A 23,435-nucleotide genomic window follows, 5' to 3' on the forward strand; every position below is an offset into this window, starting at 1 on the left:
AATAAGACACACCCTTCCTGTGAGTTTGTTTCTTCAAGAATGGACACCCAGCTCTTCAGAGTAGGCACCGGTGAACTCAATTAGGTCACCTGAGATTCCCTGCTCAGGTGCTCACCTCTCCTGGTTTTAGGAAGAAGAAGGGCATCTGGAAAGCATAGGGAGGACACCTTGGCACTCTTGGGACTCCAACTGAACCGTATTTAAATAAGCAGCAACACACACACCGACTTTCTAAGGACTAAAATCTGTCCACTTGAGGGCACTCTACTTCAGGTTCCAAGGTTGAAAAAAAATTTGGAATTCTACAACCTCGGCTTTAAAAAAAAAAAAAAAGTACATTCAAAAAAGAAAAGAAAAATGGGTGTAGGGCTGGGAGAATACCAAACAGGTCCCTAAACAGACGACAGACCTTGTCCATTTACCCGCATACAGTCACCGCAGAAGTAAGTATACAGTCCCCACCCACCCCTCCCCCCACCCCCCAAACAGGCAAAGCAGTTGTCTTCTCCATGGTGGTTCAACACCTTCCAACTTGAAATAGGGGACAGTCTTTGGAAACAGTTACTCTAGGTTGTACAAAGGTTTTATGTATATAGTTTGTTGCAAGTAACAAAACTACTTTGCAAGACCCGCTTCTTTCCAAAATTAAAAAAAAAAATACTAGTCTATATTTGTTTTAGTATGAATTTTTTTTTTGATTTTTTTCTTTTTTGTTTGTTTGTTTTTGCAAAGCAGCATAGCAACATTGTGATTGTAGGATGTGCCTGAGGTTGTGGTCACAACTGTAAACATTATTTGCACATCAGGAAGAAAACTGGAGGAGATGGGGTCTTTAAGAAAAACAAACAAAAAAGGGACAGTTCTAGAGAGGTCACTGCGCTACTCCTTCGACGTGCATTCTCCTGTAGCTTAGCTGACGGCGATCTTGTTTTCCTCCAGGAAGTGAGGGAACTGGTGTTTGGGGACGCTGTCGGCAGCTCCTGGCTTCTCCACCTCGGCACTGATGGCCGACTGGGAGCCATCCATCTTGGAGGTAGCGGTGTTATTCACCACGGAGCTGGCCCCCAGCGACACCGGGAGGGTGGGAATGCCACCACTCTGGATCACAGAGATTTCGTTGGTCTTCATGGCCAGACCACCATTGAGCATGGTGGTGTACTGATTCCACACAACAGGGTCCACGTTCACCGAAGGGGCCAGGATTTCCTTGGGAAATATCTCGGGGACCCTCTTTCCGTCCGTTCCTAATAGAGCCATGGTGTTCTCGATGGCCAGCTTCCTGCCACGGCGTGCCGAGCTATTGTTGGCCCCATGCGTCATATAATGGACCTGTGGGAAGAGGGACAGAAAGGTTTCCACCAAAACAGAGATGGGATTGCATGTGGGCGAACCAAAGTCAAGTCTGCCTATGGGTTTGGTCTATCTAAACTTATATTTAAAAATTAGATTTCATATTAAAAAAATCCAGATATTGGGCTTCCCTGGTGACGCAGTGGTTAAGAATCCGCCTGTCAACGCAGGAGATACGGGTTCCAGTCCTGATCCGGGAAGATCCCAGATGCCGCGGAGCAACTAAGCCCATGCGCCACAACTACTGAGCCTGCGCTCTGGAGCCCATGTGCCACAACTACTGAAGCCCATGCACCTAAAGTCTGTGCTCCGCCACAAGAGAAGCCACCGCAATGAGAAGCCTGCGCACCGCAACAAAGAGTAGCCCCTGCTCACCGCAACTAAAGAAAAGCCCTGGTGCAGCGACGAAGACCCAATGCACCCAAAATAAATAAATTTATTTTTTTTAAAAAATACAGATACCTATTCTCTTGGGGGGAGAAAAAATCAGATCATCCGGCAACCATGGATCTACATTCCTGCCTAGAGGCAAGTAAGGGCAACCGAGGTGGGGAATACACACTCCAATTTTCCCCATACCACTGTTCACATGTACAGTTTTGTCAACACCTACTACATAGCAGTGTTGTTTCAAGTGCTAGGGTTACAACTTGTGAACACACAAACTTACAGTTAACAAATGGTACGGAACTTAACACATACAGACACGGAGTACAAGTAAAACGGGAAAATCTATAAGACCAGTAGGTTACATCAATGTCAATATCTTGGTTATTATTTATTCTATAGTTGTGCAAAATTCTATCACTGGGAGAAACTAGCAAAGCGGGTAAGCATCTCTGTATGACTTCTCCCTCTGCATGAATCGACAATTACTTGAATAAAAATTTGAGTTAAAGGGCTTCCCTGGTGGCGCAGTAGTTGAGAGTCCGCCTGCCGATGCAGGGGACACGGGTTCGTGCTCCCGTCCAGGAAGATCCCACGTGCCGTGGAGCAGCTAGGCCCATGAGCCATGGCCGCTGAGTCTGCACGTCCGGAGCCTGTGCTCCGCAACAGGAGAGGCCACAACAGTGAGAGGCCCGCGTACCGCAAAAAAAAAAAAAAAAGAAAATTTGAGTTAAAAAAATAATCTTTGAACAAAACAGACCCTGGCCTGATGGAGGTGACATCCTAAATACATAAGTGTGTCAACAAGAGTAATCACTGCTGTAGAGGAAAAATAAGCCTAGTTGGGAAGGTTACACGAGGCCACGGGGAATGAATGTTATTTCATCTATGGTAGCAGACAAAGCAAGGACTCTTCTGAAGAGGAAAGAGATCCTAGCACTTACTGCTGCTTCGACCTGGCCAGCCTCCTATCTGCAATTATGTTCCCGGTCTGGTTTTTGAGTTTTCAAATCCCTTTCTTTATAAAGAGCTGAAGAACGTGATGGGTCCTGGGTTTCAAGCATTCTCACATCACTTCACTGACATGCTTAGAAGTCAGCAGTTATCGCAGCGCGCTCAGACGTCACTTGCTCTTCATCACTCCAAGAAATTACTAAGATGTTCCTGGCATCACGTGAAACACTCATACAACTCAATTAATCTCCAAGCAACCCTGAGGTCATTACCATGATCCCCATGCCTGAGAAACCGAGGCACAGGAGCCACCTGCCCAAGCAGCTCCAAACCTTCCCCAGGTTGATTCCAAGGCCCCTGAATAAATTTACGCTTTGTATTTCTGGAAGTTGGGGTTACAGATTAAATTACTTCCATGTTCCTCCCCTGACATTTTTGCCACCTAGACTAAAATATTAAGAGAATATAGTTTTTTTAATAAGTACTTTTAATTTCTAAAATGACATGAGGTCTTCTAGGTCAACTTTAAGATGAAGTTTCAACCTTCATTCTCATTACAAAGAATTCAACTAGTCTACTCACTGGGGAGCTAGTTAGAGAAAAGAGGTCCAGAGGAACATGCCTGGAACAAAGTAGAGGCAGGACCATGAGGGAAACCCAGGTCTCCCATCTTGTGTCCTTACACAGGCCACTTTCGATCCTTACATGGGACAGTCTCCCAGGTAATATCTTAGGTGGAACCAACTTATCCTAACAATAGACACACGACATTCTTTGGAAGAACCCAGCTGTTCAGTTTCAAAGAAAGGCCAATAAACCTGGAGACTTTCTTCCTTTAACTCCAGTGGCACTATATCTATGTTTAACTCGTGGTATTTATTTCAACCTAGCAGGCCAGGAAAACAAAAACCAACGTACAGGGTGGTCATCAAGTCTGAAAGCACAGGCAAACCCGTAAAGGATTTATCGACACTACATTACAAGACAAACAGCATCTGTGTTTCCAGACCTGAACGATTTCACGCAGGCACTGACTACAATGAGAATCCCAACTTCAGAGATGCTGTAATGTGAGAAAGTCTGCTTCTTCTTTTTTCTGTTTTTTCCTTTTTGACTGCACTGCGAGGCTTGAACTCACCTTCAAGTTGCCTTTGGTGGTAAAAGCTCGCCCACAAATGTTGCACACGAAAGGCTTCTCCCCGGTGTGAGTCCGCTCGTGAATCTGAAGCGCGCTGGCAGATGAGAAGTTCTTCCCGCACCTTGTGCAGCCGTGCTGCTTGGCCTGTCGTCGGGGCTGGATGGCGAGCAAAGGTGTCACGCCTGGGGACATGGTCACGGGACCAACGAACGCACCAGGGACTTCGACTTTGACGTAGGCTGGCTGGGCTCGGATAAATGTCGGTGGGCCAGTGCTCCGACCTGGCGTGCACAGAAAAAAAAAACCCAAATTATCATCCTACAGTCATTCATTCTTCAATCCAAAAAGAAAGGAGCTTTGACCACAACTGCCCCGCCGTTTGACAGCCTGCGAATAGCGTTCAGGAAACTGACACCTTGCAAGCAGCTCTCCTTTTACTTGTTCATCTGCACGGAGAGTGACTCCAGCACTTCAGAGGTTACTATTTTGGCTTTAAAGGTATCAGCAACAGTCACAGGCAACGCAATTCCAGGTCCAAACTCCTGCATTCAGCTACCTTTATAAAGTAAGCCCTGACACTATCTTTCTGATTCTACGATGTTGCTATTCCCCCATTTTTGCCATTAATGCCGTCAGTAGGCACCCCATTTATATGGGGTGCTTTTAAAATAGGTTAGATTCTTTTCTCTCCCTCAGGAGTTATTAATTTGTGAACGTTACATAAGGGAGTGAGATTTCAGAATCAAGGAACTATGGCTTATCTCACTGGCCAAAGAGCAGTGCCCACTTTCTCAAATACTCTTCTACTGGAGCATTTAGTTAGGATCACCCATGTTGCCCTCACAGGGCTCAAACACAAAAATAAAAACCCACCAAAAGTAAGTACGCTGTCCACACCCAGCTTGCAAGAACCGTCGTAAATAAAAGCATGTCTCTACTACGACAGAGGTAGTTATTATTGCCCTCTATCCAGAAGTACCCACAGAAAGGCTAATCGCCCTACAGGGGAGCTATTTCACATATACCACACTCTCCATTTGTCAAGTTCAACCCAGCTTCCTTTTGGATGACTCTGTGCCCAGAATGGACCTAAGTTAAATCCAAAGCTCTATCACCTTCCGTCTCAGTGCGGCTGTTCTCGGAGCTGTCCACTTTGCCACCGGTATCAGGAGACTTGGACTTGACACTCTCCGCTTGGCTATTGGCTGGGGAGACTGCCTGGAAGGACGTGGTCTCCAGGACTTCTGGACTTCGGCTCGGATACTCCTGGTCCCCCATCACCGAGGAGGAAGAGTCGTTGGTCAAGCCATCACTCTCCACGGAACCATTTTCTCGGCTGCTCTGTCGCTGCAGCACAAGACCAGTGAGACCCGTCTTCCCCTGGGCATCTAGGGAAGCCACCGAGGCCAGCCCTAGAGTAGGTGATGCCGAGTGGATGCTGGGAAGGGGCATGGGGACCTTCGAGGAGCTGCCAGGGACCTCCTGGGAGCAGACTTCGTCTACATCGATGCTTTCGACATCATCAGGACAGACAACGTTTGTGCTGCCATTTTCACCGACCATCATTGGCTCGGGACCCGCAAAGTCACAGGGATTCTCCGGCAGAGGCGTGTTGGGAATCTGACCGCCCATGTGCATCCGAATATGCTGCTGCAGCATGACCGCGTTGGTAAACTTCTTCTGGCAGATGGGGCACGAGTGCTGCGTCTTTATGGACGTGTTGGTCCGGTGCACCCCGAGGTGCGTCTTCAGGTTGCCTTTGGTGGAGAAGGCTCGACCACAGATCTTACACTGGAACGGCCTCTCCCCAGTGTGGGTGCGGTAATGCATCTTGAGGGAACTTTGGCAGCTTAAGACACGGTGGCATATGAGACATTCGTTGGGGTCGGTGGTGGCCTTGTCGATGTTCTCCACCAGCTGCTGCAATTTCAGGGTCTCTGACCCCGGCTCGGGTGTCCCACTCCCTTGGAAGCCACCAACCCTCGGGGAGTTATGGTTGGGCCCCACCCCAGGTAGGATGCATCCATCCTCACTTTCCGGAGAAGGCCCAGGCTGCAGGTCGCTGGGCAACGGGCCACCCATGAGGTCCTTGGAGTTAGTCCCCGAAGAGAGATTCTGAGATAGCCCTACATTGGGGGTCCCCGTCGCAAGGACGGGTTTGTTGTCTAAGGAGAGCCCGGACTCATCTACGGGGACAGGGCCAGAGAGCACGTAGGGAAGGCCACTGCCTGCCGCCATCTTGTCGTGGAACTCGGCAAACAGCTGCGGGTTTGCCTTCACCTGGGGATGCCGATGAAAGTGCACCTTGAGGTTGCCCTTGGTGGTGAAGCGGTGACCGCAGACAGAACACACGAAGGGTCTCTCTCCGGTGTGGGAGCGGAGGTGGATCTGCAAGGAGCTATCAGTCCCAAAAACCTTGCTACAGTACTTACACTTGTGCTTGTAGAGGACCTCGTCCTTGGGTTTGACATCTACCGGGGAGACACTCGGTGGCTTCCCTTTCCCTTTCTTGGACGGGTCTAACGCCACCGTGGAGAAGGGGCTCTGGAAGAGCACAGAGCCTGGGGCCTGAGGTAGCAACGCCCCCGGGAGACGCGACAGGACGTTGGGGAGCACCCGGGTCCCATCTGGCTTCAGGGCGAAGGGCGTCAGCCCTGGGGACACGGAGCTGGCAGCAGAAGGGATGCTGGTGTGAGGTAGCTTGGCTGGCTTCAAGGTGTCCAGGGGCAAAGCCGGGCTCCCCGCCTTCTGGCTGAGCAGAGCCACAGCCGCCGAAACCTGCTGGGACACGTGGCCGCCCAGCGTCTTCAGGGAGTCAGCTCCGGCCACGCCGCTGGAGTGGAGGGCGTGGGAGGCCCACAGGTTCACCTGCACGCGGATCTGCTCCGTGAGCTGGATTTGCTGGAGCTGCTGCTGCTGCAGACACAGGATCTGCTCGAGGACCCAGGGGATGCTGCTGGCGCCGGGCAGCGGGGCTGGGGGCGCGTCTGCGCCCCGCTGGTTCACGGCCACCTTGGTGCCCCGTAGGGCTTGAAGCGTGACGTTGGTGTTGGCCACTTTGCCTTTGGGTAAATAGCTTATGTCCTGGGGTGTGGGTGGCAGGGCGGCCTCCGTCTTTAAGTACACGATGGACTCTGCCCCCGGCTTCTCCCTCGTGTCCCCTGAGCTGCCACCGTCCTCTCTGTGACCGTCCTTCCTGCTTGGGCTGCGTGGCTGGTGGCTCAGCACAGCCCCGGAGAAGTCTTCTGAAGGCACCGGCCCCTCGCTGTCGTTCATGATGAGGACAGGTGGATTTTTAGTGCAATTCTTCTTATGGTCTAAGAACTCCGAAAAACTGAAGAACTCGGCACAGCATTTCTCACAGATGTGAGTCTCCTCCCGCCGAGGCCTCTTTATCCCTGCTCCGTCCACGTTCACGTCATCGCCACTCCCTGGGGGGTTCATTGGAGTACCTGTGACAAGAGAGAAAAAGCTAAGAACTCTACCCAAGAAAGGATGTGGGGCGATTTCTTGGGAAAAACCACAGCTCACAGTCCAGAGGTCTTCGTGATCTGTGTCCCAACACGCACAAAACTGTGTAAGGGAACAAGGCATCCCAAGAGTCTCAAATGAACCAATCACTTAGGTAGTGGGGGTCAAATCATAACCCCCCAAAATGTCCAACCCTAACCCCTGCACCTGTGCCAGCGACCTTCTTTGGGGCAGGGGGGGAAATCTTTGCAGTTGTAATTAGGGTGGGTCCCAAGCCCAGTATCTGGTGTCCTTAAGGAGAAAAGAAAGGGACATGAGACAGAAGAAGGCCACGTGAAGCCAAGGCAGGAGTTACGTGGCTTTTATAAGCCAAGGACGGCTGGAAGCCAACAAAAGGTAGGGAGGAGGCCTGGTACAGACTCGCCCTCAGAGGCTCCAAAGGAGCCCTGCAACTCCTAAATGTCAGCTGTCCACCCTCCAGAGCTGTGGGGACAAATCTGTCTTAAACCATCTAGTCTGTGCCAACTTACTAAGGCAGCCCTGGGAAACGCATACAATTCATTAAAATAATCCCCTTGGAGCTCTGGCCCTCCCCCAGCTGAGAGCTGGCTTGAAAGGCAAATGGATCTCATGCCACCATAAAATGATGTTGGAAACCTGCTCAATTCATGGCCGCTCATCTCCATCCTGGGCCCATCGAAAGTGAAATTGCAGTTAAGTCACTCATTCAGACAATGTGGTAAGTGTACCTTCCCACCAGGGACAATGGAAGTTTAAAGGTGCTAAAAATTAATAAGAAAAAACACACTGAAAAAAAAGGAAAGATTGCATGTCCAAGAAAAAAAACTTCACTGACCTTCCTGATTACGAAAAACCTACAGAAATGTCTTAACAGGCCATTAAAGGATTAATAAGCCATTAAACAAAGAAGAAGCCCAAGAAAGGAAGGAAGGGATGGGAATGATGGATTTTATTCCTCACCTTCCGTTTGCAACTTCTACTCTGTTACACAAAAGTCAACCAACCATCCTATTCTGGGTAGTTCTATTCCTGAAAATGAGTGGTCCCTGGACTTCTTTTGCAGTTGGGTCCTATTTCCTTCACAGTGACTGCTAGTCTGCACGTCACAATGCCTGTCGGGGGACTGTGCTTTTTAGCCAGATGCCCGAGTCCTGGCGGGTGGAGAACCTCTAAGCTACTTTATTTTTCTCATTTCCTGCCTCGCCTATTATTATGTACACCTTACCACTGAGAAGTCATATAGGCACACCTCAGACCCAGCAACTCCAGGTGCGCAGATCCAAACCACAGACATTTGCACACGCATACAAAGATCCATGGAGAGGACTTCCCTGGTGGCGCAGTGGTTAAGAATCCACCTGCCAGCACAGGGGACACGGGCCGGGAAGATCCCACATGCCGCAGAGCAACGAAGCCCGTGCGCCACAACTAGTGAAGGCTGCGCTCCACAACAGGAGAAGCCACCACAACAAGTAGCCCCCGCTCGCTGCAACTAGAGAAAGCCTGCGTGCGGCAACAAAGATCCAACACAGCCAAATATAAATAAATAAAGAAACTTATTTTTTTAAAAAAATCCATGGAGGAAGAGGGATATTTTTAACAGAAATGTTTAGAGCCACAAAAGAGGGGGGAAAAAAAAAGGTAAATTTTGGTTTACCCACAGTACAAAAACGATGCAGCATTTCCGTACGTCCTGACGTGGAGACAGAAGTTAGGTGGAAGTAGAGTACAGAACAGTTTGTAAGGTGTGACCATTTTTGTTTAAAACGAATCCTATTTGAAATGTACAAATGCATGGGGGTAAGGCCAGGCAGTATCCACTTATCTTTTAAATAAAATGATCACTTTGTAAAGCCAACTAACCCATTTTGCCTCAATTCCTTGGGTGATGACATTTCCCAACAGCATGGGTTTTTGACTGAGGAGTCAGTCAACGATTTGGGGAGGGGCTGATCTTGCAACAAAGTGTATTTCTCTCGAGAAAGATCTATACTTTCCATCAGATTTTCAAACACTGGTTCTTTTACATTCCCATAGCACGGCCTTAATAAATTGACTTAATTTTTCCTAATTTCAGACTAAATAATCATCAGAAGTTCTGCAAGGTGTATGCGGGTCAGGGGTAAGCCAAGAGAAAGCAAACGGGTCAGGATCAATCCATGGAAAACAGGTTTGATGTGGTGGGCTTACCCCTCAGGATTTCTATTAAATGTGCAAAATCGTGACAACCACGTAAGTTAGATGCCTGTGTTAAGTGATGTGATTAACTTAACAAATGTTTGTCGAGTGCCGACTGTGACCCTGGCACCATCCTATGACCTGGAAGTGCAGATACTGTACGTATTCAGTTAACATCAGTTTCTCCACCTTTTCTATTTCCGCGGCTTATCTGGTTACCTGGGCAACTAGGGCTGCGGAACACAATAAGCCTTGTACCAGTCAGTTAAAGCCTCACTCGTTTAACAAGACTTCTCGCCTCCTACTGAGTACAAGGCAGGGGCTAAGGGGGTGATAAAAAGATGAGCAGCCTAAGAGCCTCCTGTAGTCCAGACTAGAACCTCCAGGTGCCCTGGGCTCCACACTATACCCATCCAACCCTATTTAACATCAGCCCCATTTACAGATAAGAAAAACAGACTTGGATGTAATGTGACTTATACCCAAGGCAACACAACGAAAAATCTAGTCATAGGTAACTTTTGAGCACTTACTATGTACCAGGTGTAATTTACATGTTATTAACAACTCTTGAGGTAGAGACTATTATATTTAACAGAGGGGGAAACTGAGGCACAGAGGACATTAACTTCCCCAAGGTAGGGCATGTGGTAAACTGCGGAGCCAACGTTAAAACCAAGGCACGCAGCACCCAGACCGTCCCCTTGAACTCTTCCTTGATACCCTTCCTCCTAAGCATATGTTTCTTCTGTTGAGACTGGCAACTATCTTTCCTCTCACAGAAACCCCAGGAGGAACAGGAAAGCTTGAGGGGTCAGGTTTGGACGTGTGGGGAGGTTTACTTAGGACACAATACACCCCTGCTACTTCCGTGTGGAGTGTAGCAGGTAAGTACCTCCTTCCTTCCGGCTCCACAACTGCTCCAAAGCAATAAAATTTCCAAGAATCAAGTTAAATATATTCATCAATTCCCAGAATCCTTAAGATAGTATCTATTGGTACACTTTCCCAAGACTTCTAATGCGGTGTTTGCTGGGGTGTGTTGTTAAACGGGCACAATCTTTCTGGAAGTGCAATTTTGGCAATTATGTGTCAAGAACTTTAGAAGTAGAACTTAAAGAGTTTCTCTTGGGAGGGAAATACACCAGTAGGCTGGTGCCTATAAATACATACAACTTCTTCAGAGCACAGTCCACCAACATCATCATTTTAGTGCAATTCTCCTTCCACCCAGCAATTCCCTTGTTAGGAGTTTACTTTCTGTGATACCAGGATACAGGTTTCATAGTAACAAACAGCCTAAACAAAAAAGGATGCACTCTGGTCCGTCAGTACGGTTCTGATTGAATAAATCAGGGTACACGAAAAGGATGACTGCTTTGTAGCCAAGAGGAAAAAAAGTTTAGAGAACAGGATGTATAGAGAACATGCTCCGCCCTCTTTGTGTCTGGGGATAAAGATATAAGTATGTACGTGGGAAACTTTTGAAATAATAGATACTGTGGCTGGTCCCTGCCTCTTGGAGCACAGGCCTGGGGTGGAAGAGAAACTTCAAAATGTATACACTTTTGGGACTTGCCTGGCAGTGCAGTGGTTAAGACTCCACACTTCCAATGCAGGGGACGCAGGTTTGATCCCTGGTCAGGGAGGCACATGCCGTGCAGTGTGACCACAGAAAAAAAATAAATCAATGTATACACTTCTGTACTTTGGCTTCTTTTTAATTAGCATGTTACACCCCTTTTCTCAGCCATTCTACTTCTGGAAATCTCTAACAAAGCTCATGTACAAATGCTTGTTAAGGGCCAAAGCAAAACTACTACCATCCTCCACAAACTGCAACAAAGCACTCACTTCAGACTCCTATACCTTAACTCACTTATCTTCGTAGCCACGTAAACAAGCATCTTTGTTCCCAATTCGCAAACATGGAAACTAAGGCTTAGAAATAACTGCCTCAAGGTGCCGTGCTGGTAAAACACAAGGGCAGGGATTATAGCCTTAAATACTATTGAAGAGAACTGAAGCTAGTGGCCTGATTTATAATTGTTTCTTCTAGAGCAGTTTCTTGAACTTTTTTTCATTTTACCCCTCTAGGAAGGCTTTTGAAGCTTTTTTTTCCTACTCACCGCCCCCCCCCACCAAATTTTAATACCACCAATATATTATATTATCTGTTTATGCACTATGGTCCTTTGGAAGGCCACAAACCACTGTAACATCAATAAACATTTTTGCCCCACCCAAAAAAAAACCAATTTTCACCCCCTTGGGGACAACATTCCCTTACTGACAATGCAGGTTTTAAAGGAGATAACTCTTTAAACTGGGGCTGATGAAATTAGACAGGGAAAAAAAGATGGCAACCTTATTTTCACTCAGCTGAATTAAAACTTAACATTTCTTTCAATTATGAGCGTGGGGAACATACCTCAGCGGTATTTGCAGAACCCATGCCTATGTCATCAACAGAAAGCAGGTATTTTCCTATGATGTCAATGCGGTTGCATTACTGGAAATTCTGGTTACCTGACTGACTGCTAGATCTCCTTTGTGTTCATAAAGAAGCCCATGTTACTTTTACTGAGTGTTATCTCAGCGCAATTTATTTCCTTGGTATTTCTATGTATCTTATTGTATGCATTTAAATACATTCTGATGAGAAGGGGTGAATGTGGCACAAAAAAGGTTAAGCTCCCTGCCCGAGAAGGATCCAACAGTTCCCAAGAGTGATTTACAACCTGAATACCAGCTTGCCTGCACTGTATACACAGGCTTGCCTCTTCTGTAGCCTCCAAGCAATACCGGCAACATCCCACTTGAGTCTTCAAACAGCAGGAGCTCTGTTTGCTGGTGCAGTAAAAAGTACTTCGACATTCAGACCACCACTGGCAAATACTGAAAGCGTATTTGCCAAAGAGTAAGACGACTCTGTTATGAACAATTGCTGGGTATGCTTAAGTTAACCCTTCCCAAAAGGAAAAAGCAAAGTTCAGAGGGATTACACAGCAACTAGATCTTCCACCCTTCCACCCCACCCCCACTCCGAATTTTAGGAATGTTATCTCTCAGCATCTAGTTATCCAATAAGTTGGAAGAATGCAGTAAACCCAGCAGGGGGCTTAGATTCAATCCCTGCCAAACGGATAGAAAATACTCTTACTATTGTATAGGAAGAAAGCTCATCTGCCAGAGGCCAATCAAATTCTGTAGCCAGTGAAAATGCTTAAGAAACAAACCTGTGTATCTCGAGAAAAGCATTATGCCTCAAGCTTATCTTCCCCCCCCATTCCTATATTAAAAGAACGACAATGAGCAGATTATCTAGAGTCCATAAACATCTTCTACCCCACCCCCACCAGCAGGATAACTGCTTACCAAAAAACAAAAGGAAATTGAGATGTCCTTAAGTACTGAACCAGTTCAAAGAAACTGGTTTACCAGTTTAATTTTACATCTGAATTCAGCAATCCCGGGAAACACTTAAGGAACAAGCCCTTAACTCAATTTGTAGGTGGCAAATTAGAGCAGCAATTAACTTTCTATTTAATTAAGGTACAAAAAAAATTTGTTCCAAATGGTCTTGGATCAAAATTCAAGTCTGCTGAAAAGGAAGAAGTAAAAGAATCAAAGTTTCTTTGTGCTATAAGGTGTGCGAGCTCTGCTATTTACGCTGTAGAGATACGTCCCATATCGCCTCAACTGGAGCTCATCTTTTAAGCAATTTGTAAACTCCATGAAGGCAGGAGCTTTTGCTGCCTCCTTCCCCAGATCCCCCTAGAACAAAGCCTGACATAGACTTGAAATCTAGAAGAAAAAAAATAGATGGCAACGATCAGAGATGCAGTTCTTACATGAATTTAGAGCTTTTAAAATTTTTAGATGCTTTTTTAAACAATCAAAAGCACAATAGGTTAAGGCTGATGAAAAAGGGAATATCTTGAACTCTTCCCATCATTTTTTCCAGGGCAGTAAAGCCCAGAGCACCAAATGCAAACTCTGCTTTATTTTCGACTTGCTTCCCAGGACCTCTTATTCTAAAGCCTGCAGAGGCACATCTCAAAAATTAAAAGGGAGGAGGAGAGAGAACACTCAACCAGCTGAATACTCACCATAGCTCCCTCATCTGATAGAAAATCCCATCCCATAACCAACTCTTCTAAAACCACGATAAACACAGCTTCTTGGATTCAGAGCAAGGCTCAAATCAAACAGGACAAGGCAACCCTGGGCAAGCCATTGCAACCAGGAGTTCAAGTTTCCTCTAAAATGAGTAAAAATGAGGATTACAGATAATGTCGTTGAGGTCCCCAGCCTGGTGTCTGGCACACAGTAGGCTACAGATAAAACTGCAGAATTATCTCAAATTGGCAGTTCAGTGCCGTCTTGGCACAATAAAAAACAAAACATTGTTATTTTGAACAAAATTAATTACTGATCACGTTTCCAGCACACAGTGGGTCTCATATAGTGGAAACTATCTAAATAAACAGCATGCTTCATCTGCATGGTACACAGGAAGAACCCAAAAGCTCAGAAATCAAGGTTACACAGCTGAAAGTCATACAACCAGATTGGAATGCACACCTCACTGTAAAATCTTACCAAAACCTAACTTCATTTAAAAAGAGGAAGCATTAACTCTATCCCTCCCTCCCAAGATGGCTCCCCAACTCCCCACCGTGAGGAAGGCTGCAGAGGCTTGAAGGACCAACTAGCACTGACTTGTGCAATTTCTTTTTGACGGAACAAAAGCGGTGTGGGCAGGTTGTAGCCCCTTTCAGAAACTCAGATGGAAACACAGAAAGTCAGCCTGCAACATTAACTAACGCTTCGATCAACAAGATTTCCCTCTCCCTCTATTAAAATATAAGCTCCCAAGTGCCCTATTCTCAGAATCCTTACCGCCAATGTAGGTCATTTCAGTTTAGAAACTGGGGCTAGGCAGTTATTTGAAATTTGGGAATCTTAATCGTTGATGGCTGTAATCCAGTTTAGCACAAAGGGCATTTGAAACTCTTTTGAGAAAATGCTAATTTTCCTGTATGTAGCCTGAGTCCCCTGACCACCTGCAGATTTTCTGATCTAATTTTTTGCCGTACTTCATTTTCCTCCCTCAAAAAGTACATTCTTTATAAGTGGGTCTCAAATTGGCTTTGCAAAATAAGACCAGTCTAAACTGGATTTTTAAAATGATACATACAGGCCGCTCAAATACAAAATGCGTCAGTTAAAATGTACTACTTGGGAAAACTACCTTCTGTCCCATCGTGGCAACTGGGGGACTCTGCGAACACATTCGAGGATCGAAGAATTCTTTCCAAGAATTCCAAAGACTTGGCAAAGAAAACCCGGCACAGCCAGGGATAGCTCAAGCAACCGACTGGAGTCCCTAGCCTAGCCCAGCCCAGCGCTCTCCATCCCCCTGCCCCAGCCTGTCCCACCCATCAGGTGTGAGCCGGTACCTGCGAAGGGACCCGCCTCTCAGCAAAGGGCGAGGTTCCAGGCTGGGCCTCCAGGGGGCGACCGCGCGCAGCTCGGCCGTCCACTCCAACCCAAGCGATCAATAGCAACTCCCCCTCCCAAATCGTGGAGGGAGCGCACAGCCAAGGCCCGCGATCCTAACCAGCTCGGGTTAACTGATTGCAAACTCCAGCTAGCGTTAATTTAAGAAGCTCCCCCTAAGGTGCCAAACACCACCAAAAGCTCACTTCAGCGCGCCCACCCAAAATGAAGCGGGTAGGGGGAAGGGGAGGTCAGAGCAGGACCAGGGGAGGGGTCAGAGCCAGGAGCTCGCCCCTCCTCTCGGGAGGAAGCGGGCGGGCAGAGGGTTAACCCTTTTGTTCCAGGTGGGCCAGGCAACGAAGCCTCTCCATTCTCCCCCGCACTCCCCCTCCCAAGGCACAAAGAGAGTACACCCTCCTCCGACCTTGGGTGCACGCTGCCCTGACCATCGGACGCCCGAAAACGCACAGCCGCCCCCTCGGTCAAGCAGATCTCTTTAATTTGCCCTGAAAAAATGTTATTTGAGGGGAAATAGGGATTTACATTATATTATAAATTTAGGAAATTTACCACATTCCCTCCCCTAATAAAAGGTACGGTAACCAAAACGTAGCAACCGTTTTCCCATCGGAGTTGTAGCTCGGAGTCGGGTTGCCGCGCACACCCCCATCACGGGCTGGGAAATTAGAAAGCAGGCGGCAAGAGGACAGAAGCCACCAACAAGGCCCAAGAGGACGTTAAAAACGCCCCCTCCCCCCACGCGTACGCGAAAAACTTATCAGGCGACAATTTGGCGGGCCAGGACGGAGGGGAGATAGTGGGAAATCGACTGGCTCCTAAAGCCCCCTGGGTTACATGATTAGGAAGAGAGGAGTTTGCTTGGCCGCTCCCGACCGGGCTGGGGGTCCAGAACTCCTCCAGACCCTCAAGACGCGCAGCGCGGAAGCGTGGGCCGGGTCAGCCCCCGGAGCTCGCCCTGGCCACGACCGCCCAGTCCTGGCCCGACCTCTCCCCTCTGGCCCCCGGGGCGCGCGTTTGGAAAGCCGGGCGCCCTAGAAAAGGCACGCAAAACGCCAGACTGGTGCACCCCAGCGGGGCTGCTGTGCGCCCACGACCCCCGCCCCTGGGGGCCCACACCCCTCCCGCAGGCCGCGGTTTATTTTTAGGAAGTCGGAAATCAAAGATGGCTGGAGGTCAGGCCCCGAAAGGTTAGGGCGAAGATCGGCAGGCGACGTAGCCCCGGGAGAAAAGAGGAGAACCAAAAAAGAAATTTTTTTTAAAAAAGGAAAATACTGTGCTCTTCTCCTCCACCTCTTCGGGCCCTCCAATCCCCTCCGCAGCGCTGGTGGCCCGCACCCCAGCTCCTGGGGGTGGGGAGAGGTCGCCCCCCTCCCCTCTCTTGGCCCGGGAGGGGCGCGTGCAACAGATCGTCCTCCCCCGGGAGGTCTTCCTAGGGTGCGCCCCTTCCCCAGCCTCCTACAAAGACCCTAACGGGTGAGGGAAAGAGTGGGGACCCCCGGGGTCTTTCTTTTAAAAAGCAGCGCCAGGGAGGGAGGAGGGGAGCCTAAGTTACAAGTGGGGGGGAGGCTACTAGTGAGGGGAGTGGAACCAATTACGAGAGGGGCAGAGGACAAGGAGAAGGGAACATTTCAGGAACGAGGGACACAGGAGAGGCTGGGGGTCAATTTTACAATAAGAGCGAGACCTGGGGGTGAAACTTACACAAGAGGGGAGAAGCGATAAAAGGGGAGAAGTGTAAAATTAACGAGGGTGGGGGTGGGGAATGAGGCTGCCGCTCTCCTCTGGAACTGAGCCCCCAGATCTCGGTTCCACAGTCTGCGGTGGAAGCCGTTGGCTCCCCAAAGTCCGCGCCTTCGAGGGTCCCGCGAACGTCCCGGAAACTGCCCGCCCGGGGCGTGCGCCCCCAGCCCCACTCACCCGGCTCCCCCGCCGCCGGCGCCGCTGCGGCCGCATCTGCAAACTCCGGGGCCGGCTGCTGCGGCTGCTGCTCGCCCTGGTCCTCCTCCGAGTTGATGTGTTGGGGTTTCGCCTGCTTGCGCCTCGACATGGTGCGAGCATCGGGGCGCCTGGAGAGCCGCGGTTATTTGCCCACTCCGCCACAAATTCCTGGAGTTGGGAAATTTACCCCCCTTCGGCCGGAACGCGCATGTCCCAGTAATTATTATTATCAATAATGCATTGCGATTTATCATGAGCCCTGACAGCTGATTGGCCTGGGTCCAAGACCTCAGAGATCATTTAAATAAGACCTCATTGATCAGGGAGGGGCGAGGCATTCTGGGCTTTGTAGTCCGGCCCTACAAGCGACAAAGGCGTGTTCATCGGGGGAGAGCAACTAATTAGCATCCGGGCTCAGATTGGCTGGATCGTGGACGAAATCCGAGGGGGACCCATCCTCGCTTCAGCTATCTGAATCCTCGGAGAGAAAAAGAAAAATGATTGTGTATTTACTAAAAACTTGGAGCTTCCGTAACAGTTTTGGAACGAGCGTATTTGGTAGTGTGCTCCAAAAATTACTTTTGTAAGGTTGATATCCTCGCAAGCCGGGGAGGAAGGTCTTTTCAGTGAAATATTTTGGCTCAGTGTTTACATCTACCAAAAAACAAAAAAACAAAAACAAAACAAAACAAAAAACTGAGATTTGACCCGTGTCCCCTCCCATCTCCTTTTTCACTGAAATGTTTAAATTGAGTCTGGAGGTATCTGAAGAATGGTAAATGGTGGTATATTCAACCTTCCCACCCTATTTCAACTCTTAAGGTGGCCTTCAAATTTCAGATTACCCCCTCACCATGATTTATTTCCTTTAAATGCTAAATAGTAACCTCCAGGATTCATACTCAAAAGGTTTGGTTTACTGTCACAGTGCAGACCTTGATTTTTGGTTTGGGTTTTGTTTTTTTAATTTAAAATGACTGGATACTAAATATAGAAAAGGTAGATTAAAAGCAAGTATAGTCAGAGATAATATCAAAACAAGGAGCGACTGCACTTTTTCCCCACAAGCCATAAATGTCTGATAACATCATTTTATTACTGAGACAATCCTCTTACATCTCCCATGGATCAGCAATGGGCGTTGTCATAGTAACTGGGTGTTGCCAAACTAATCATTATCGGAATTTTTTGCAATATGGACTTTACTGTGGAAAAGATGTGTAGTTCAAAGTGATTGCATCATCCTGACATGGAGATGCCTGGAATTTTCTAAAAGTGTGTATGTGTGTATAATATTATATGTATACACACCTCTACAGTAAATCTCTATGTATTTTATTCCATTAACTGCCTTGCATGGTGTAAATGCTCAATAAATGTTGAATAAATGATGAAATCTTCAGCCTTCTAAGTCTTTGATTGGTGTTTCCCTGGTGCCTCTGGGCATGCGTGTGTATTTAGCATTTACTTCATTGTAAGGAACTGTGCAATTATAGACCGTTCCTCCACATTTGTGCATTGCATTTTCTTGATTAGTTATTCATCAGCTTCCCAGCTTGTTAGAGTTTCTGGTAAGCTCATCGGGAATGCAAGCAAAATAGAATGCTAAACTGATAAAGATGTTCACCTGGGTGTTTGGACAACCCAAGGCAGAAAATAAATCAGCTTCATCATCTTTTTGATATTCATAGCCATCAATAAAACTTACTGAAGGAAAGAAGGTTAACCTCCAATTTTTGAGTCTTTGTTTGAAAATGCTTGGCATTGTTTTAAGTCCCCTAAACCAAAAAAGAGAGAATTACAGTCAACAGCCCAAGTTGGAAAAGTAAGAATTTGGTTTAATAATACATGGAAGCTGTTTAGAATTCTCATACTGAGTAAAAAAGCCAATTAACACCTGCCTCACTGACTAATCTGCTTATATTCCCAACACCTTTTCTGTGTAAGGTAGTGTGGTAGATGTAATTTACCAATCTAAATGCATGTGCACTAGGTTTACAGCTCAAGAAATGTTAGTGGTTTAAGGAAAACTTAATTGAAGATATAGTTGTTTATACTTATTTTAGTTGGTGATAGTGAAAACACGATGCCGTTTCTGCTTAGAACAAGGTATTAAAATTATGCCACTTGAGTCTCCAAGTGATAATAATAATAATTAATTGAGCTCCTGGTATGTACCACAGGCTGCACTAAATGCACACTTTCTCCTTTTATCTTCCAAGAGAGGTTGGCATTGTTTTATCCATTTTGAAAATGAGGAAACTGAGGTTTAAGGACATGAAATAACTTAATTAGGAAGTGGATGCGCTCAATCCCTAAGCCCGATTTCAAAATTCTTTCATCACATCCCAATGATTGTCGTTCAGTGGTAGCTGAATATGGACAAGATAGCTAAACAAGTAAAAATTGTAGTAAAAGAAAACATATGTTAAATTAAGCCTGTCCTGAAAAATCCACAGTCTGTGGAAATAACTTGTACGGAGAAAGTCAAAGAGAAGTTTTCCCCAAAGGAAAAACCTTCCATGAATATTATATTAAGAAAAGAAAGGCACAGTACACTTTTTGAATCTACTTCCAACTGATGAGCCAGGAGCTAGTAAGCCGGAGGTGAAGTAAGACCCTAGAACAAAGGGGGTGGGGGGGAGTAAATGGCACACGGCAGGGCAGAAGGCCAGTCCCTAATCCACGGTAATTTTTTGGATGATTTAATATTCCCTAAAACCAAAAGACCTGGGTGTGATCAGAGTCAGGGAGAAAAAAAAAGATCATTGTAAAGGATGGTATTAAACTTTGTAATGCCTTTGGTTAGGTGACTGGGTTTATGTATAATCCAGTCCTTCTCACTGTTTGCCCGGGGCAGAAATTGTCGGGAAATCGACTTCCTGTTATATCTTTCCTCAAGCAGTCTATGAACATTGAGGCTTTACTGTGTCTAAGGGTATCTGGGATACATAATCCCATTTCAGCTTCATTAAAATCCTTTCTTATTCCCATTTCATCCATGGCAAAACAAACTCAAAGCTCCCATCAGCGCCTCGTGGGTACTAACAGTCGTAGGCTGAATGTATGAATTCAGGAACTTTCCAGTTAAGGGTATAAGTCTCTGTGGAACTCAGACCTTCCAACTCTGTCCACAAAATCCCACCTCTGCTCTGTTCTGCAAGGAACTTTCTTCCCTTCTACTCTTTACGCCTCTTCACCTGCCCACTTCCACTAAGCCTCCAGTCTCAGTTCAAATTTTTCTTCCTAAAACCGGCGTTTTCTCATCCAAATTAGAACGGTCTCACCTATTAGTGTCGATTTCTAGAAGCTGGTTCTTTCCTCTTATAGCATAGTTCAAAGTTTATAATTATAGATTGAATTGTCTATGTATTTATCACTTTTCACACTGCAGGTTCCACAAGGGCAGACACCTTCACCATTATGTCCTTAGCACTTAGCCACGGTAACAGAACACAGAAGTCACAATAAATGAATTTGGAGAATGATTTTGGAGACCTGAATACAAACTAGAGTATTAAGGGACTTCCCTGGTGGCTCAGTGGATAAGACTCCACACTCCCAATACAGGGGGCCTGGGTTCGATCCCTGGTCAGGGAACTAGATCCCACATGCATGCCACAACTAAGAGTTCACATGCCTGCATGCCACAACTAAGGAGCCCACGAGCCGCAACTAAGATCCAGTGCAACCAAATAAATAAATAAATATTTAAAATAAAATAAACTAGAGTATTAAAAGGCAACTACCGTTGGTGGAAATGTAAAATGGTGCAACCGTTGTGGAAAACAGTATGGCAGTTCCTTAAAAAAAATTAAACGTAGAATTACAGTAGGATCCAGCATTTCCACTTCTGGATATACATCTGAAAGAACTGAAAGCAGGGACATGAAGAGATACTTGTTCACCCAAATTCATAGCAGCATTATTCACAAGAGCTAAAAGGTGGACATAACCCAAGAGTCCATCAACAAATGAATGGATAAACAAAATGTGGTGTATACGTACAATGGAATATTATTCAGCCTTAAAAATGAAAGAAATTCTAGGACTTCCCTGGTGATGCAGTGGTTAAGACTCCACGCCCCCCCCAAGGCAGGGGGCCCGAGTTCGATCCCTGGTCAGGGAACTAGATCCCACAGACATGCTGCAACGAAGAATTCACATGCCTCAGGTAAGGAGTCAGCGAGCCACAGCTAAGACCTGGTGCAACCAAATAAATAAATATTTTTTTTTTAAATGAAAGAAACTCTGACTTGCTACAGCCTGGATGAACCTGGAAGACATCGTGCTAAGGGAAATAAGCCAGTCACAAGAAAGACAACTGCTGTGTGATTCCGCTTCTATGAGGCACCCAGAGAAGCCAGATTCATGGAGGTAGAAATTAGAGGGGTGATTGCCAGGGGCTGGGTGCAGGGGGAAACGGGGAGTTACTGTTCAGTGGGTGGAGTTTCAGTTTTGCAAAATGGAAGGAGCTCTGGAGATCGCACAGTCATGCGAACGCTCTTCATACCACTGAAGACTTCACTTAAAGATGGTTAAATGCAAAATTTTATGTTATGTGTATTTTACCACAATTGGGGAAAAAAGGCAATTACAAACTGATGGTTGCCTAACTATATACATTTATTAAAAATCACTGAAATGTACACTTATAATGGGTGAATTTTATGATATGTACAGCATATCTAATGAAGTTGTTTTTGGTCAGGAGAGCCTTCATCAAAAAGTCTACAAATAATAAATTCTGGAGAGGGTGTGGAGAAAAGGGAACCCTCCTACACTGTTGGTGAGAATGTAAATGGATACAGCCACTAGGGAGAACAGTATGGAGGTTCCTTAAAAAACTAAAAATAGAACTACCATACGACCCAGCAATCCCACTACTGGGCATATACCCCGAGAAAACCATAATTCAAAAAGAGTCATGTACCACAATGTTCATTGCAGCTCTATTTACAATAGCCAGGGCATGGAAGCAACCTAAGTGTCCATCAACAGATGAATGGATAAAGAAGATGTGGCACATATATACAATGGAATATTACTTAGCCATAAAAAGAAACGAAATTGAGTTATTTGTAGTGAGGCGGATGGACCTAGGGTCTGTCATACAGAGGGAAGTAAGTCAGAAAGAGAAAAACAAATACTGTATGCTACCACAGATATATGGAATCTAAAAAAAAAAAATGGTCATGAAGAACCTGGGGCAAGATGGGAAGACGCAGACCTACTAGAGAATGGACTTGAGGACACGACACGGGGAGGGGGAAGGGACGAAGCTGGGACGAAGTGGGAGAGTGGCATGGACATATATACGCTACCAAATGTAAAATAGATAGCTAGTGGGAAGCAGCTGCATAGCACAAGAAGATCAGCTCGGTGCTTTGTGACCACCTAGAGGGGTAGGATAGTGAGGGTGGGAGGGAGGGAGACGCAAGAGGGAAGAGATATGGGGATATATGTATATGTATAACTGATTCACTTTGTTATAGAGCAGAAACTAACGCACCATTGTAAAGCAATTATACTCCAATAAAAATGTTAAAAAAAAAAAAAAAAGAAGGCAATTAGGGGGAGTTCCCTGGTGGTCCAGTGGTTAGGACTCGCAGCTTTCACTACCAGGGCCCAGGTTCAATCCCTGGTCGGGAGCCTAAGATCCCGCAAGCCACGCAGCCAAAAAAAAAAAAGGCAATTAGATATTTGGTTGTCCCTATACTTGAAAGAGCCATAATTACATGTGTGGTTTTTTTCCTATGTGGGATTCCTAGCATCTTAAGCTTGAAAAAACTGAAATGGCAAGGCTGGTGTCCATAAATCATGTTCTGCCACTGCAAAAGTATTGCCCCTTTGGGTCTCTAAGTATTCATGCCAGGAAATGGTCAAGTGGACCAATGTGGTAACCGCTGCTGCTTTAATTTGGGAAATACACGGTTTGGATTCGGGAAGTATAAAGAGTGGCTTTTTTCTCAACATGGCCCGACCTCCTGGAGGCTATGGACTCATCGATTTGATATCTGCCTGCCTCGAAAAGAAGGCTTTATATGTCTGGAAACAGCTGCTCAAATCTAGAGATTAGAAGTTGAGCTAAAATTGCTTCAGAAATCATGCTTGCAATTCACTGGGAGTGCTTTCTTATGGGGCCAAACGTCCACTTTTCTGAGTGTCCTGGCCCAGAGCCCTTCTACTGGGATGATTTATAATTGCAAAGTCTGGCTAACTGCAATCATCACCACTTAACTGATGATACCGCCTCCTCGTGCTTTTTTTTGTTTTTTTTGTTTTTTGCGGTACGCGGGCCTCTCACTGCTGTGGCCTCTCCCGTTGCAGAGCACAGGCTCCGGACGCGCAGGCTCAGCGGCCATGGCTCACGGACCCAGCCGCTCCGCAACATGTGGGATCTTCCCGGACCGGGGCACGAACCCGCGTCCCCTCCATCGGCGGGCGGACTCTCAACCACGGCGCCACCAGA

The 23,435-nt window shown here is 46.6% G+C and overlaps 1 protein-coding gene across 2 annotated transcripts; it reads right to left on the reverse strand.

Moving 5' to 3' along the window:
* Positions 1–485: 485 nt before the first annotated feature.
* On the reverse strand, positions 486–17,292 carry SALL4 (spalt like transcription factor 4). Of its 2 annotated transcripts, XM_067708478.1 has the most exons (4): positions 16,943–17,292; positions 4,945–7,281; positions 3,830–4,110; positions 486–1,329 (listed from the first exon to the last, which is right to left on the reverse strand). In XM_067708478.1, the coding sequence occupies exons 1-4, from the start codon at positions 17,070–17,072 to the stop codon at positions 910–912; spliced, it is 3,168 nt and encodes a 1,055-aa protein (XP_067564579.1). In that variant the 5' UTR covers positions 17,073–17,292; the 3' UTR covers positions 486–909. The 2 variants fall into 2 exon arrangements, with proteins under 2 accessions (XP_067564579.1, XP_067564578.1); XM_067708477.1 differs by lacking the exon at positions 16,943–17,292 and having other exon boundaries at positions 4,945–7,423.
* Positions 17,293–23,435: the final 6,143 nt, after the last annotated feature.

The sequence above is a fragment of the Pseudorca crassidens genome, chromosome 15 (assembly GCF_039906515.1).
Source record: "Pseudorca crassidens isolate mPseCra1 chromosome 15, mPseCra1.hap1, whole genome shotgun sequence".
Taxonomy (NCBI): Eukaryota; Metazoa; Chordata; class Mammalia; order Artiodactyla; family Delphinidae; genus Pseudorca; species Pseudorca crassidens.

What these genes read in the sequence shown, in the direction of transcription:
- SALL4 (XM_067708477.1), bottom strand. Translation starts at nt 7,423, where the DNA reads ATGCCTTGTTCCCTTACACAGTTTTGTGCGTGTTGGGACACAGATCAC. An exon ending in CAGCCGCACTGAGACGGAAG is followed by an intron (nt 4,111 to 4,944) that starts GTGATAGAGCTT and finishes TGTGCACGCCAG; the next exon opens with GTCGGAGCACTGGCCCACCG. An exon ending in CCACCAAAGGCAACTTGAAG is followed by an intron (nt 1,330 to 3,829) that starts GTGAGTTCAAGC and finishes CTCTTCCCACAG; the next exon opens with GTCCATTATATGACGCATGG.